General features: G+C 52.9%; 1 protein-coding gene across 7 annotated transcripts in view; it reads left to right on the forward strand.

Moving 5' to 3' along the window:
* Window positions 1–16,997, forward strand: part of PDE4B (phosphodiesterase 4B) — a 123,908-nt gene that overhangs the window by 86,860 nt on the left and 20,051 nt on the right. The window contains exon 1 of one of the 7 annotated variants that reach the window (XM_042819401.1): window positions 1,828–1,895. The exons of 4 other annotated variants lie outside the window; for them this stretch is intronic. Coding sequence is in view for 1 of the 3 variants with exons in the window: in XM_042819398.1 (XP_042675332.1) it covers window positions 15,994–16,063 (70 nt within the window). In the remaining 2 variants the exon portion in view is untranslated. Of the gene's footprint in view, window positions 1–1,827; window positions 1,896–3,233; window positions 3,299–15,642; window positions 16,064–16,997 lie in introns of those variants that run through there. 2 more of the 7 variants (XM_042819402.1, XM_042819398.1) reach the window with 2 other exon arrangements.

The following is a 16,997-nucleotide window of genomic DNA, read 5'->3' on the forward strand; positions in this document are numbered from 1 at the left end:
TGCTGCTGGCAGCACTGCAGAGCTCCTGCTGCTGCCCCTCGGGTGCCTTCAGCACTGCATAATTACAGCACGAGCTCACCATTAATTACCTAGCAATGCAATACATCATTAGGTATATCACTGATCAGCTTTGCAACCCGAGGCTTTGGGGGTTGGCACTTTGGGCTGTGTCACACAGGCTTCTCGGGGCTCGTGGGATTAAAGCTCTGTTACAGTTCCTCTCTGGGGGTGGGAGGGAGAGCTCGGTATTCCTTTTGCTTGTGCCTTAGCCTCTGCTTTCCTGCCCATCCGCACGTTTGTCTGCACTGCTCGCATGCCTTTACACGAACCCAAAGCTCGTACTCGCTCATTTTTCATGTGGGTGTAAGATGTACACAGACTCGTGCGCAAAGGTTTGTATAAAGCATAAACAAAGGACTGGATAACACCAGTGCCTGTGCGACTGAGAGTCCCGGCTCCTGCAGGAGGTACCAGGTGTACCAGGTCCCGCTCTGCAGCCACCCATCAGCTCCATGCAGTCAGATGGGGCTTTGCTCTCGCGAGGAGCTGGCGCTGCGCAGGTACAAGAGAGATGATTCATGCTGAGGTCCTGTTGGCGTGCCTTGGGCTGCCAGCAGTGAGGACTTGCAGCATCCCATGGTTTTCGGGTGGCTGGGATGAGTTGGTGCTGTGATTCTGACAGGGAGCCACGCAGCACCGTGGAGCTGAGCTGAGAGCTGCGTGTGCATAGCAGCATGGTGCTGGAAGCTTGTCCCTAAACAGGACTCCCTGCACACTATTCTGAATGCACTGCCATGATGATGCTAGCTTAGCAACTGTAGAATAAATCAGATGGATGGCAGCTTGTGACGTGACCGAGCGGTGCTGAGGGCTGTCGAACGTGAAGCGATTCCTGCTGCTTGGAGAAAGCAGAGGTGTTTCAGAGTGACCCGGGAAGGTTCCCTGCAGCAGAGGAGCGGTGAGTGCCCTCGGAGCGCGCTGGGACAGCCGGCACCGCTCCTGCTCTTCCCGGGCAGTTCGTTCCCACGCAGTCCGTTTCGTGTGTTGCTCCTGCCTGCGAACACACACCCCCTGAAAGTTGGACTCATGCATCTTAGTAAGTATTTCAGTTATGCTATTGACGTCAATGCAGTCATTAAATAGATTGCCGGCCCTCCCATCGGCAAACCTGTGCCAAAGACCTAGAGGCAGGCACATTTTAAAAGAAGAACATCAGGTTTTCTTTTAGCAATTGGAGAGAATGAGGGAAAAGTTTCTCCGAAGTCGCTGGGCTTTGCGATTCTGAGGCTTCTTCTTTTTCCCTTCACTTCTGAAGCCTCCGTTGGTGCGCAGATAATGGCCCCGTTTTATTTAACACACCGTTGTGCCCCCGCACACATAAACAACTCCAAATGAGGCCAAAGAGTGATTTTTTGGGATCAGCTCCGGCTGAAAAGTGACACCCGCTTTAGGTCTCCCGGCTAGATTTATTTGTAGATCAAGTAGCAGAAGGTATCCGGGCAAACCTGCTTAGCCTTTGACTCCAGAAATTCTGAGAGGATACATTTCATGACATCTATATAAGAAAATAGCCCTCGTTTCTCCTCGGCAGGCTCTGAAGACACACAAGCCGATTGCGGCTCCATAGCAACAGATGAAAACTGTTTTCCCCACTGCCCCACCTGCGAGTGTCACATGAAGATGCTCCACGTGCTGCTGCCATCAGCAGCCTGTCACTCGGGGCCAGCTGCCGCCCGCGGTGCCGGCGGGGCTCCCCGTGCTCACACACCCCTGCGTGCGGGGCGGTCCCACGCCTGCCCACATCCCACCTGCCCCGGGTCAGGCGGGGGCTCCGAAGGGGCTTTGTGTATGGGGTGTCCTCACACGGGTGCGGGGATCCTTGGACGGGATAGCAGGTATGTCGGCAGCTGCGTGTTTGTGAAGATGAGGGGCCAAAGCACTGCTTTGTTGGCTGAGGTTGTCATTTCTCACCATGCTCGGCGCTGGTGGGGCTGCAGCTCGGTGCTGTGCTCAGCTCCGGGCCGTTCGCTCCCAGTGGGGCACAGTGCCGTGGGGGCTGCAGTGTCCTTCTTGGGCAGAGGAGGCTCAGGGGAGACCTCACTGCTCCCCACAGCTCCTCAGCCTCTGCTGCCAGGGAACAGCCACGGGATGAGAGGTGACGGCCTCACGCTGTGCAGGGCAGGGGCAGATGGGCAGCTGGGGGAAATTTCTTCTCCAAAGAGCACTCAGCACCACACAGCTGCCCAGGGATGGGGGTCAGCATCCTTGGGGGTGTTCAGAGCCGTGGGGAGGTGGCACTGAGGGCAGTGGGCGTAGGGTGGACTGGGGGAGCTGAAAGGGCTTTTCCATCCTGAACGGCTCTGTGGTTCTGTGATTTCACTGATGATCCCACACCCTGCTATGTAGCATAAACCCATCAAAACAGTCATAGGTTATTAAAAGGGCATCTCGCTGATGGATGCTTTCTTTGTGAACGATCCAGGCAACTGCCAGCCCAAGGTGGCAATGAGGAGATCTCCGCAGTGGTGCTTTCATTTGTCCCCGTGTTCACTCTGCTCTTTAAAGGCAGGTCAAGCCCCGGGAGCCCTGTGCTGCTTTACTCAGCTCCCATTCACGCGGGATTGCTTAAGGCCTCTGTGGAGACAATAAGACTTTGCCATCGCTAATCTCAGAGTTGATAAAATCTGTGTTTCTTTTGTTTTCTGTATAGAACGATAATAGTTGGTGTGGGTGCGATTTTGACATTGCAGCCTTCAACGTACTGAATCAGTTCCATATGAGTTTGAGAAATATGTACTTGGACTGTAAAAAAAAAAAAGAAAAAAGAAAGAAAGAAAGAAAAAAGAAGAAAGCAAAACAAACAAAAGCACCCAAACCAAACTTCTGGCAGGCGGAGCTGTTTGTTAGGTTGCGGGGCAGTGCATGCCTTAGCGATGAGCAGGGCTCTTCATTGTCCCACCGAGCTGAGCCCCTTCGGCTTCCATGTCAGCAGCATTTTGCAGCTAGTGAGAGCTGCCATGGGCTCCTGACAGCACCCACGGCTCGTCCCCCCGCAGCTCTATATAAGCCTCTTCTTCCTCCCCCGAGGCTGAGCTCTGTGCTGCGGCATTGTGTCCGGACACAGCTGACCATGGGAGCGTGAGAGGCTGCATCTCTGTGCAGGGCTGTTCCCAGGTTAGTGCCCTGCACGACTCCCAGCAGCAGCAGCAGCCCGTCCTTGGCCAGTCCCCATGTTCACAGCGTTGTCCTGTCGGCTCTGATCCCTGCTGTCAGCCGCTGTGCCGTCGTGTTTGGAGAAGTGAGTATCTTTGTTGTGAACTCTTTGTTGGCGGCTGAATTTCGGGTCGTGGCTGGGCAGGGGCTCCCACTGAGCACATCACGGCTGGTCTAGGGGTGGGAGCATGGAAGGAGGGTGATGGCAGCCCTGGTGGGCAGCAGGTGATGTGCAGGGGGTGATGAGCGCCCATCGCCCCCAGCAGGGCTACGATCTGTGCGCTTAGCTCTACAGTTACAGGTTAACAACCACAGGGGGTAAAAATGGCTCTTGAAATCAACGTGTATTCTGGGTAGAGCTAAAAGAAGGAGCGGAGGATTGCTGATGCTAAAGGATGTTGTGCTTATTTGTGTAAGGGTGATGTCCTGGTGCAGCTGGTAAAGCTGTTCTGTGTAATATTGCTTCCTCTGTGCAAAGTGTCTGTAAGTGACAGCCTAAAGTGCTGTGTAATCGGGGTTCTTTTTTGTCAGAAAGGAAACAACTGTTAATTATTTATGGTTATTAATAAAAGATGCTCGGTCTTTGCTTGCTGGCAGAGTAGGTGTGCTTGCAGAGATTTAAGAGCACGCTTTAAAAATCATCTGAATAAGTCCCGATGGGGTATATTTTCATGTCCAGAGGTGTTGTTGATTGACTTGGTTGTGCATTCAGGCGTTTAATCAAAACAAAAAGCAGCCATAAAAGGAGCCCACGGAATCTGGCGCTGCATTGATTCCGCAGCTGATGTCTTTTGCTTTGCATACAGCACTGTGTGTGCGGCTCGGAGCCTCCTGCCATGGGATGGGGTGGGGGCCAGGGCCGAGGCCAGGCACCTGGTGATGGGGTTTTGGTGTGGGGTTTTGGTGCTGGGCTTTGATGTGCACCAGGAGCCATCAGCAGTGGCAGTTACTGAGCAGTGAATCAAATGTCTTTAAAAGCTGTGCTTTTGGAAGTGGACGCTCCGGTCTAAGTATCCTGCTGTCAGTGTATGCTTCCAGGAGGCAATGAAACATCTGCACGTATGAAAGCTCCCCAACCCCATCTCCACGCTCTGCAAAACTTTCTTACGTCGCCATCATTGCACGGAGCCCAGAGGATGGATGGCAGCTGTGCAGGGAGGTTGCTGTGCACTCAGCACGTTGTGGTCACCCCAGTGTTTTAATTCTCTGAATGCTGTCTGTGTGATGGAAGCAGGGCACAGCACACGGGCTGTGCTTACGTTTGTGATGTGCTTTCCCTCTTCCCAGAGCTGCTTCTGGATGAAGAGAAATCCAGACACGACTTTCCAGCCCCACCGGCGTGGTTCCTGTGTTAGCAGTGGTGCTTTACGGGCCGTGGTCCGCATCCAGATCCTCCTCCAACACACGTGTTGGGCCTTCACCTTTGTTCGAGTTCTTTGGGCAGGGTATTTCCCGAAATTCCTGTTGTGAGAATGCCACGAGCTGTTAGCAGCTTCCTGGGTTTCAGCTTTATTGCGTGAAGCTCTGAAGTATTTCCATCTATGTGCAGTGGGAACGTCCTCCCCAGGTACGAGCCAAAGATCTGCTAATCACACTTTATAGATGAGGAACCAGGAGAGATGAAGACGGGAAGCGATGGTCCTCGCACCGCATTTTTCAGCAGCAGTGCTTGTTCTGAGCCTGCCTTTGTCACACATCCAAATGCGGTCAATTCAGTGTGCTGCTAGAATGCCTTTTATTACAAATTGCCTTAAATGGAAAGCCCCGGGCAGCTGAAAATCAGATGTTTCGCAGAAATGGTGTGGATTTCACTGAACTTATTCGACAGAATTAATTACTTCAGAGAAGGGCGGTTAGTTGGAGCGCTGAGACTTTGGCCAAGGTGAACATGAGGTGCCTCTTGTGCAAGAGATCCTGAAAGGTGCCATGGGGCGTGAGACTTAAAGAGGAGCCACCGCAGTAATTTGCAGTAGGACAACCCGTATCTGACCTTCAGTGGGGAACATTTTGATTCCCACGTCCATTTAATCTGATATTTTCACCAAGGTTGTTAATAAGCGTGCCGCGCATCTAGCGGGCATTTTGATTTCCCTGAATCGGGTTCAAGGTGCTGAAAGAAGTATATTTTGAAGGCCTTAAGTAAATACATTTTGAAGGTCTTAAATAATACGTTGTGGCAGCGGGGGCTCCGTGCAGTGACTGTGGGGATGTGACCTGCCCTCCCAGCCTGCTGGGGCTCACCCTCTGCCTGCACCACGTTCTGGTGGCTGGGCCTTCAGACCACCACCCTTGGGGTAAAGATTTCTCCCTAAAATCCAAACTAAATGTCCCCTCTGTAAGAGCTGGTGGCCAGGGTGTGATGTCCCTGGCTTGGAGTTGACACAGAGTTGACACGGTGCAGCTCGGCACGTGAAGCCATTAGTATGGAATATTAAAAGCTGTCAAAACAAATGATGCCGGTTCGTAGGATACTGGCATCTCCCTCTTCCTCCCCACCCTTTTACCCGTGGGACTTCATCTGTGATTTTAAACAGATTATTTTAAAGGGCTGTACGTGCGGTTTGGTAAACACGCAGTGCACTGAGTCACAGCCCCGAGCAGCTGTTGGCTGGGGTAAGTCAGTGCAAACGGTTGGTGCAGTGGAGGGTCCAGCTCTGCCTTCAGCTGCTGCAGGTCTGAAGACTTCAGTTCTGTGGTATGGGGCATTTGCAGAGTTAATGTCTGGATGTGTTCGCCCTGAATCCGTAAGTCCCAGGGCATCGCCACTGAGCCACTGGAGTGACGTTGCCCCGACAGTGAGATATCCTCGTTTCCAGAAGCTGGAGGATCACAGATGAAGTAACATCTTCTTGAATTGCATGTGCTTCCAGATCGCTCAAGCAGTTTCTGCAGGTTCTGCTCTGTGAGCAGCCCACGGTCTGCACTGAGCAATCCCACGGTGCTGCTGAGTACAGTGGCAGATGGGCTGATAGGGCTTACTCACAGTATCACTTCAGCCCCAAATATGTCAGAACAGGTCACTTTTTACAACGCTCTGCACGCCCGAGTGGCTCTGCTCAATGCACAGTGCCACATCCGTGTCTTTCAGTAAGGTGGTGGTCACATCCCTTGGTTTGGAGAGGCTGAATAAGGGCCAGAAGTTCAGAGAAGGTAAATCAACGAGGCAGACTTCATTACCCTTTGAGTATGTGACGTATCTGTTGTAGGAAAACAGATCAAAATTCCAAAATAAATCAGTTTTTTAAGCTTCCATCATCAAAGATAGGTCACAAGAAATCTGTTTAATTGTATTTTTTAATTAATATGATTTGAATGTCTGGCATGGTGGCTGAAACCATAAGGGGTGACCTCATGGCCAGTCTCTGCAAGGCTGAGCGCAGGCAGTGCAGGCACAAAGGTTCACGTGTGTCCTAAAGAGCTCCTATGAGTTGTGTCTGAGTGCCTTCAGGAGCCACGTTCTTCTTTCCTATTGAAGACCTTGAGGAAACCCAACTGAGACACAAGGGAGGACACCTGGATGTGAGACTGTGACCTTTTCAGAGCCGAGGGATCTGATTTAAGCAGGTCTCACCTCTTAGCAGCAACACGCTGTGCAGCGCTGCGGGGACTTTGGTGGCTTTATTCTGACCCTCATTTTAAACACCCTGAGCAATTCTCCTCTTGAAGAGCTAGGTTTATTAATTAATTCTGTCTATCTGTTGCCAGTGGCCGAAAGGAGCTCTTTGGGTGGATGAGGCGCAGCACTTGCAGGCACCATCCCTGAGGTTCTTCTTCCGTTTCCTATCCAGCATTTGTTTCACTCTGCTCACAGGGCCTTCACTCTCACAAAATATGCAGAACATTGGATTTATTAACCCGGTTCAAAACCTGTTTTCGTGGCTGTGGTTGGGTATGTGGATGAAAACATCATCTTCTGCGGCCTTTTTTCCCTTTGTTGAACTAAGGCAGTTGCGCTGCTCTCCTGCCCGGATAGTCCCTTCCTTGTTAGCCTGTTGTGAAGGTCCGCTCATGGTTTCCCAAGGAGTGTCAGAGCATCAGCAGGGCTGCAGGCACTCGGTTTGCACAGGGCTGAGAGAAGAGGCCCCCCACCACCTGCGTGCTGCTGGGGGCACAGCCAGGAGCCCCTCAATGCACACCACGGCACGTGGCACCGCAGCAGCGCCGGGCTCACCACCAGGAGCCGGCTCCCGCACCGGAAGCTGTCTAGCCACAACAGCACAGGATGGTGCCCCACCTAATTAAGCCTGTTGAAAGGCAGGGCTAATTAGTTTAGGTGGAGCGCCTTGTTAGCAGTGTTGCTTCCAGGATCCAAGTTGGTTTCCCTGCACGTGTGAGCTTAGCAGCCCTCTCTGCACCAGCCCACATGCGCCACATGAGATAATGCGCCGCACGGCGCTGCTAAGTCCTAAGTGGGCAGCTGGGTAATTTCATAATCACATCCTTAATTTTCAGTGTCTTTCTCACACTTGTGCGCTCACATGCACGCCATGTGCTCAGGAAAAGCACACTTGTAGTCACACCACCAAGCATTCATCTCACTGCGGTCTGGCCTTCTCTTGTTTAGCCAGGCAGGCAGCAACACAACCTGGGCTCCCCGTGGTGCACAAGAAGCTGGAGTTGGGGTTTAGATCCTCTTCCTCTGTTCTGGGTCTGGGTTGGATGTTCTTTCTGCAGCCCTTCTATCATCTGCATTTCTTGGGGCCATTCCCCTGATAGAGACTGGCTTTCAGATGGCACCGTGGCCCTTGAAGGACCATGGCACACAGAGGAGGGATGGGGGTTCACATTTGTAATGGCCCTGGTAACCGTGATCTGTCTTCAGAAACTCATTCAAGGTATTTACTTCCTTACAAAACAGCAACAGAAAAAACATTTTCAGCATTCCTCCTACAGCTCTCTCCTGTATGAGTATCAGCAGCCTTTAGCACTTGGTTACCCTGTGGAGGGGAGGTACCCTCTGCTGTCGTATCCCGTGGTTAAGGCTGGTCAACAAGGAATCGAGCCTGCTCAGTAAAATGACAAAATGCCAAACCGTGTGGTTGCTCCCCAAGGTGAGGTTGGAGCTGAGCAATCTCTCCTGTTGGTTCAAGAGGCCAAGATTAGATCCTGCCCCTCTTGCCTTTTCTGCTTCCCCCCTGTCCCCGGACTGAAGAATTCCTGCTATGCAGGCAAATCCCATTCCCAAATTCCCCCATGATATCACTGCTAAGTGACATCTGATGGAATGCTTCCTGCATTTTGTTACTTCCATGTGGCACCGTGAAAGCACTGTCACTTATCCCACTGATTTGTGGCGGCCAGGGTGCATTGTTCCTAGTGGGAGGGGGAAAGGATGCTGCAGAAACTGCCTTGAGCCAAAATAGATGGTAATCCTTCCTCAGATCTTCTTCAGCTTTCCTCCCTCGTTAGCATTTCAGATTAAATGTTCAGGCTTATCTTCGGATCAGAAATGGGCTTCTTGAAGACTTCCATTCATCTCCCTTAAGGTTTTCTTAGTGTTCACACCTCATTTTTACTCCTCATTGTCATGCAAAGGGCGCAGTGTTGACTTTCCTCTGGGAATCTCGATCTGCCATCTTTATATGGCAGCATATTTAAAGCTGAGGTGTAGGCAGCTGTTCTAGAGCTTTCTGCATCCGACGAAGCTTGTTAACTCACAAAGTAAATGAGAGAGCACTTCCTGGCTTTAACTCACGACCGTGACTTTCTGTTAGCTAGTCCATTCCAAGTCCTTTCCAATGCTCTGTTTCAGATGGAGAGATGCTGGTGTTATTTTTCTGGAATGAGGCATGAAGATTCATGATAAAACACATTCTACTCTCTGCAGCAATGGCCTGGGAAGCTTTGGTCCTTCTTTCTGAGCAACACTTGGTAAATCCACATGTTGGCAAGGCAGTGCTCCCGGTGCACCTAGTGCTCGCGGTGCTCGTGGTGCTCCTGGTGCTCCTGGTACTCAGCCTGGCATGGAACTGCTGGGGTTGTCTCAGATTCGTGCCTTGGTTGCCTCTTCCAAGAAGCAGAAGTGCTCCTGGGACTTGTGGTACCCTGCTGCCCAAGCCAGCAGATGGTGGGATCTGAGACGTGAATGACTTCTCCTGCTCCCAAAGTAATAAACAGTGATCGCCCTGCTCTAGTCTAATTAATAATCAATTGCCCATCTCCTGTTCACTGTCAGCAGTCTGTTGGGTGACCTGCTGCTCTGTGTGGGTCCTGGTGACCCAATTCTCACGCCTGGCCAGTGACCCACCCAGTGCTGGTGGGTACGACCAGAGCGCTGCAGGTCCATCCAGTTCTGGCCCAACCAGCTGATGGGCGCTCAGCTCTTGCTCCAGGCTGGCCTTGTGCTGGGACTTCCCTTGAAGTATTACATTTTTGCCTCGTGGCAGGGCCTGGGGTGGGCAGGAATCACAGTTCAGTCAAGGCCCAGAGTGGATGCACTGCCCAGCAACAGGGCTCACCAGCCTGCCCTGGCAAACAAAACACGTTTGTTTGCTGCTGAGGGCTTCCAGTTACTGCTTGGTCTTAAGACGCTGTCATTGCCATGAGATTAATTTGGCCTAACTTCAGCCAGCTAAAAATGACAGACTCGTTTTGAAGACAGTGTGTTACGAGCTCAGGAGCGAGCCGTCCTGTTGTGCAGGAAGATCAGGAAACACAGCAGAAGCCAACGTGGCGAGGCAAGGAGCTTCCCAGTGGACCAAAGTGCGAAAAGAGAGAGGCAGAGAGCAAAAGGAAGGACGTGGTGACAATGGGAAAAAGGCTCATTCCTGAAAAATGCAACAGGAATCTGGGGAGCCGTGGAGCAGTCAGGCTGTCCTTGGTCACTGAGGCTGTCCACTGGTATCCGTTTACAAGTGTGTAAGGATGAGTGAATCAGGAATAGTAGGCGCAGATTTGTAGGGACAAATTGTTTTTGAAAGCCACAACCTCAGGTTGGCTATTAGGAGGAATTTCTTTCCTCAACGAGTGTTCAGCACTGCACAGCCGCCCAGGGGTAATGGAGTCACCATCCCTGGGGGTGTTCAGAGCCATGGGGACGTGGCACTGAGGGACATGGGCAGTGGGCATGGGGTTGGGCTGGGGGTGAGTTTGGAGATCTTGGAGGAGCGGAACAGTACCAAATGGTTCTGTGGTTCTGTGGCCTCCTGTGGTGATGGCTGTGGGGGCTGCCATGGCTGTGGGGCCATGGAGAGTTGTGGGCACCACTTCCTTCAGCATTCCTGTTTGGATGCTGGGGCAGCGTGGGGGCTGTTGGAGGGGTCAGGGCTGGGGAGCCACCAACCTGAGGGGCTGATGAAAGCCTCATGGCCAACTGGCAGTTGATGGCAGGGGGAGGGGGATGTCTTGCAGTGTCCTGCAACCATTTGGAAAAGTGCTGAAGCAGTAGCTAAGTGGTTCTGGAGACGAGCTGCAAAGCTAATGCTGGTACAGGCGTGCTCTGAAGGCAGCAGAAGCAGGTGGTCTGTGGTTCAGTGATGGCAAGGTGCCTCCTGCAGCTGATGGGGGGCAGGTCCCCCCCAGAGGGTGATTCAGCCCGGCGCAGGCGGCGTGCCGAGAATAGACCAGAATCACCCTTTGGAGGTCCCAGTCACTTTCCACTGACTGTGCAGGGAGCTTAGGTGATTAACTTTTAGCTGGCTAAAGATAGTTCAGATGAAACCCCCACCCCAGTGACATTTCTCCAGGCTAGTATTACTGCTTATCAGTGTCACTCGAGTTACACTGCAGCTGGCTCGGTGGCCGGCCGGCAATCACATCACCTGTTGACTCAGAAACATCACTGCTACTATGGCAGTGGGTGACTGCAGATCTCCTGTGCTGGCTGGGTGAGCTGTGGGCATTCCTCCCAGCACTTGGAAGGCACTGCTCTGCTGTGAGATGAGCTGTGCTTCGGTTGGCTGTAGGGATGAGGTTGGTTTGATCTCCACCATCCTCATACAGTTTTTCATGGCACTGAGTGACATGGTCGGTGGGCATGGTGGGGATGGGGGTAGGACCTGTTGGCCTTACAAGGGTTTTTCCAGCCCTTGTGATTCTATGATTCTCCCTTCTGTGCTGATTTCCACAGCCCTGTGTCCTCCTGTAGGAAATCTCTGCTCCCTGCAGCCCTGGTCTGAGTGTGGGCATCCTCAGCCCTTCTGCAGCTGCTGTTCTGTGGCTGAGTTCCCCAAGCAGCTCTTCTGGGTATCCCCATCGTTTGTCACAGGAAGGACCTGTCTTTAATTAGAGCCTCTTATAATGGTTCTGAAATGGAGTGCAATGCCAGACCCCTCAGTAATGTCACGTATGAATTTATTTCTTTTGCTTTTAAAAGGCAAAACCTGAAAGTACCCAGTACCCAGAGCCTGAGCCTCACTGTGCCTGAGGTTGGAGCACATCTCAAACCCTCTGACAACTGCAGCACCACGAGCGTCACTCCTGGCAGTGGCATCTTGCTCATTTCCTGTCATTTTTCACAATTAGCAGTAGAAAGCTTTCATTTCTGTGGGTTTTTTGTTTTTCTCTCTATCTTCCTCCATCATCTCTGAATACAGCCTCCTTTGTTTCAGCTGCCTGTGCACACAGGCTGTCCCTGCTCTGCCCGCAGCCGGGTCTCCTCCGGTGCCACCTCCTCAGCATCGCCAGGCGAGGCTTTGCCAGCTGAGCGCATCCCCTCTGCCTGCAGGCCTTCACCCCACCTCCATCACCGCCAGCCACGCGCTGGGTGATGGCACGGCGTCCCGCTGTCCGGGGATGCGCTGCTTCCGCTCCCCCACCAGCACTGCCGGGGGCTGAGAAATGTGAGAGGGGACAGCTGGGGCTGCGGGCAGAGCTGCTGTCCCAAAATACGCTCCGGAGGGGGAGGATGGCAGGCGCGTCCATTTGTTCGCGACTTGCCCAAGAGGACTGGCTCCACCTGTTCCACAGGTGCTGGGGCTTCGTGCCGCTCTTGCACATCTGCACTTATCTCTGCAGCAGATATAATTAGTTTCATTGCACACGATGAAATGTTGGAGGGGGGACAGAGAATGGAGATACTCCGCCGTTCCCATGATTTTAGATAACTCGGTGACTGCAGCCCTGCGCCCGAGCAGGGTCGCAGACCCAGAGGTGGGATGGTGTGTGTGCACTGCTGGTGGCAGCTCGTTCTGTTGGAGGTCTTGCTGTGGGGCATCGGCTGCTCTCCTTTTAGGCTTTTTCCTTGCTTGAGAAAAAGTTGTACATCTTCGGTTGACACCTCAGATGTGGAAAGGCAAGGTCGTACAGGGATGTGGGCTTTATCAAGCTGTAAGTGCTAGGAGGCTCAGGAACATTCACCTCCAACGTTAAATGAATCTCTGCAGTTGAGCTCTGCTCCTTTTATTTTGTTTCCTGTGAATTTCCCAACCCATCTCCAAAACAATTTTCTCAAATCTGTTTGCAGGATCTGTTAGAACAATGGCTTAATTCAAGGAAACGGCTCCCTGCTCACGGGCAGCCATGAACGCGCTAACAGGATACATTAAACAAATAAATTAAGTAGTGTCAGTTATTCACCCGGCATTGTTGAGGATAAATATGTAAACATGTCCGCACGATCTGTAAACAACCGCAGAGGCATTAGGGAGGGGAGGGCGGGTGGCTGGCAGCCCGTGCTCAGCCCTGCTGCTGCAGGCCTCGGCGTGTTGCTGCTGGTGGACCTGTTCTGCTGAGCACGCGCTCTGCCCGCGGCTGCCGTGATGCTGGGCGCTGCTAGGAGTTGACTGGGGGCACGTAACGAACCTGGCTTCCCCAGTGTGCCACGGGCATGTTCTTCTGCTGGAAGGGGGCTGGAGGAGCACTGCCAGTGATGTGCATCTGGTTGACTTGTCTGAGCCGTGACCGCCCGCGTGCCTCGTTCCAGCTCCAGGCTGCCACTCTCTCCTCTCTTTTTTCATTTCCTTTTCCTTTATTTTTCTTCTTCTTTTTTCTTTCTTCTTCTTTCTTCTTTTTCTTCCCCTTTCCCTTTCGCCCTTTTCCTTTCTCTTTTCCCTTTTTCCCTATTCCTTTTCTCTTTTCCTTTCCCTTTTCCCTTTCACCTTTTCCCTTTTCCCCTGTCTTAGAATCATGGAATCATAGAATTATAGAATCATAGAATCATGAAATCATAGAATGGTTTGGGTTGGAAAGGACCCCAAGGATCAACAAGCTCCAACCCCCGCTGCATGCAGGGCCACCAACCTCCATATGTAATACCAGACCAGGCTGCCTGGGGCCCCATCCAACCTCGCCTTGAACACCTCCAGGGACGTCCCCTGTCCCCTTTCCTCTTCTCCCTGACCTACACCAGGACACCTGGGGGCTCAGTGCATTGCAGGTGAGTTCAGCTGGTTTGGCTTTTGTGGCTCAGGACTGTGAGGATCCCACAGGGACGACTTCCACCACTTGTTTTCCAAAAAACTGCTTTGTGTGCATGCTGATATCCCAGCCTGCTGCCTGCTCACGTGTGAGCACTTATTCGTGAGCAGTCGAAGGCCGAGCAACATAAATGAAGCCTTCAGTAAACACGAGCACTGTCTGCACTGCTCCCAAGTAATGATCTGTCATTCAGATGATTAACAGAGGATCTGCCATCTCATCAGCATTTCTTATCTTCTGTAACAATGACGGCACTGACAGCGATGGATAATGAATGTAATGTTATGTAATTAAAAATGGGCTGTGTGAAGATCCTCTCCTGAGTTGCAGGTGATAATATGTGTATTGTTAGGGTTTTTAAGGAAGTACATAAGCCAGAAGGTGTCTCGCTGGCACGGGGAACAGCTGGCTTTGTGTACGGAGCAGGCTGTCCCATAGGCTTAGGACTGCTGCGAGTGGCAGTGACTGGCTTTCTGACCTCCACTGCAAAAGGTTACCTTGGCATTTTTTCCATGTGGAAAGTATTTTTTGATGGAGCCTCTTGTAGGTCTTGCATTCTCAATGGAGGTCAGCGAGTGAAGCTGCAGTCCATGGGAAGCGGCTGTTTTTTGCAGCAGGAGGAAGTTGGGTCTGAGGTGGAAACAGAAGAGATGGTGAATAATACCAAAAGGCAGTTGTTGCAGAATAGCTGCAGCAGTCAATCAACTGCAACAAAATGCATTAAAATACGAGATTTTATATTTTAATGCCTGTAGAGGCCTGGAGCTGTGCTGTCCTGCTGTCCTTCTACCCAGCCCCAGCACCACCAGCGTGGAGGGGCTCCCCTCGATACCTCATGCCTGGGAAAACTGGCAGAAATACCCATTAGAACAAGGGGGAAAGGTGATGGGTGAGGGTTTGGTTGTGCAACACCCCGATACAAACTGAAACCTGACGCAGTTGGAGACGTCAGGCTGTATTCCAGGAGGCTGCATCCCGCCTGGTGCTGCTGTCTGCCTGTACTCCAGGAGCTCAGCAGGGCTCTGGCAGTGCTGATGGCTGTGGGACCTTCACGTGGGGGGTCTTCAGCCTTATCCACGCAATCACGGCCAGCACTGTCCCCACTGCTCTGTGCACAGTCACAGTGGTGCAGACCTGGGCTCAGGGCACAGTGGGACAGGGATAGGCAGACAGGCACCGGGAGGGACGTGCAGTCAGAACCTCCTTTCCTCAACCTCACTGACTTAGGAAAATGAATGAGATGCCTCCCCATCCCTGCAGGCATTCAAGGCCAGGCAGGGTGTGGCTCTGGGCATCCTGGGCTGCTGGTTGGCGACCTGCACACAGCAGGGGCTTGGAACTGGGTGAGCATTGTGCTCCTTTGCAACGCAGGCCATTCTATGATATGGTTCCATAATGCAAAAAAGTTGAGATGAGTCACAACCCCAAACCCGGGGAGGACAGAGGAGCCCAAGGGACGGCAGTGGGGTTGCACCGGGGCTGTAGCCCAGCAGTGATGGAGACATCTGTCCCTGTGCACAGGACGGGGGGGTGACAGTGTGCCCAAAGCCCCGGTTCGGTTCAGCTGAGTTCTGAAAGACGACGCTCACAGCAGTGTCCTTCACGCAGGACGCGGCAGGCCTTCCCCGCAGCCCCGACCCCAGGCACGGCTGCAGACCCCCGCCGGGCTCTCCTCCTCCTGTCCCCTCCCAGCCTCGGCCGTGGCTCGCAATCGGCTTTGAAATGATGGCGCAGACCGCGCTGCAGTAACGCATTGCAGCCCATTATTTAAACAGACGGGCAGCCCCTGTTTAGTTTGCCTGATGAGGCGGTTTTTTTCCTGCTCCTGAAAGAGTGATTTAGTCTCTGTTACTTTTATCAGTGCAGACATTTTCTATTGGAAGGGATTGGAGCCCTTCCAGCTCAACTAATTTACATGATAAAGTGGTTGACAGGGGGAGCAGCGGGCAGTTAGAGAGGGGAATATGCTCGAGTTCTGTGTGTTTTGGCTGTGTCTACCTGCTTTTATGTAGCACCGAAGTATGCGTTCCGTGAGAGATCACTTGCCATGTTTGGAGCTCTGTGAGCACAGCAAAAAAAAAAAAAAAAAAATCCCTATTGATGACACAGAGGTTCAGACTGACTGCTTCTTTAGCTGTGCCAAGTGCTCCCTGATAGCTCTTTCATGAGGTTCTCTTTGGCAGCGTGAGTTTTCTGCTTTGCAACTTCAAACGCTGAACGTGGGGTTCCTGCTCGGCCCTTCCTCAGGGGTTCAGCTGCTCCGTGGCTCCGGGTGAGGATGAGGAGTGCTTCCCTGGTGAAGGCAGAGAGCAGCGTGGGGGGCTGTGCAGGGAGCCCATGGGAGCACAGCCGTGGGGCAGCTGCACACACAGCGTGTGTGCTGTATGGCTTATCCCGAGTATATCGTAGCAATCCTGCCCTCTGATGTCACTGTTACCTGCTCAGCCTGTGCCATCAGAAATGCTGAACTCATTAGCTTGGACAGATTTATGGGGTAAGCGTATGTCGTTGGTATTATGAGAAGCAGTTACATTCATCGGGAGATTTTATGATTCACCGTATCCGCTTATGTAAACCTTAACTTGGACAGCAAGAGCCTCTCGGGAGCACGCTGTCATTCTGGCAGGGTCATCAGAGCTCGGTGGGGCTGTGGGCAGGGGCTGGGGGGAGCGGGGTGCTGGGGTTGGGGACCGACACAGAACAGCCGGGGCCACTGGGGTTCAGGAACAGAGCTTGGAAGGATTGGGGGCAAAACTTGTGGGGTTGGGGAGCGGAGCTGGTGGGGATGGAGGCAAGGCTGGCAGTGCTGGGGAGCAGAGCTGGTGGGGTTGGGGTAGCAGAGCTGGAAGTGTTGGAGAACAGGGGGAGCAGGGCTGATAGTGTTGGGAAGTGGGGCTGGTATGGTTGGAGGGAAGGCTGGTAGTTGGTTGGGGAGCAGCACTGGTAGGGTTGGGAAGCAAGACTGGTAGGGTTGGGGAGCGGGTCTGGTAGAGTTGGGGAGTGGGATGATAGGGCTGGGGAGAGGGGCTGGTAGGGTTGGGTACATGGGCTTCTGGGGAGCGTGGGTGGATGGTACTGGGAAGGCTGACCACCAGAGTACAGGGCTAGTGAAGATGATGGTCAAGGCTTCCAGGGTTGGGGAGCAGGACCAGGTGAGTTGGGGAGCAGGAGCAGATGATGCTGGGGAGCAGAACTGGATGGCAGGGAGCAGGGCTGGGGATCAGGAGCAGATGAAGTTGGGAAGTAGGATGAGACGGGGTTGGGAGGCAGGACGAGATGACAGCGGGAGCTGGGGGGATGGAATCAGGGGAAGTCAGGGATCAGGAGCACGTGAAGTCGGGGAGCGGGAGAAAGTGACAGCGGGGAGCAGAGCTGGGGAGCAGACGTAGCGAGGAGCAGGCGAAGTCAGGGAACGGGGCCGGGGGGGC

This window comes from Centrocercus urophasianus, unplaced genomic scaffold (genome assembly GCF_019232065.1).
Source record: "Centrocercus urophasianus isolate 14NV4802_14NV808 unplaced genomic scaffold, USGS_Curo_1.0 seq_18, whole genome shotgun sequence".
NCBI classification, from domain to species: domain Eukaryota; kingdom Metazoa; phylum Chordata; class Aves; order Galliformes; family Phasianidae; genus Centrocercus; species Centrocercus urophasianus.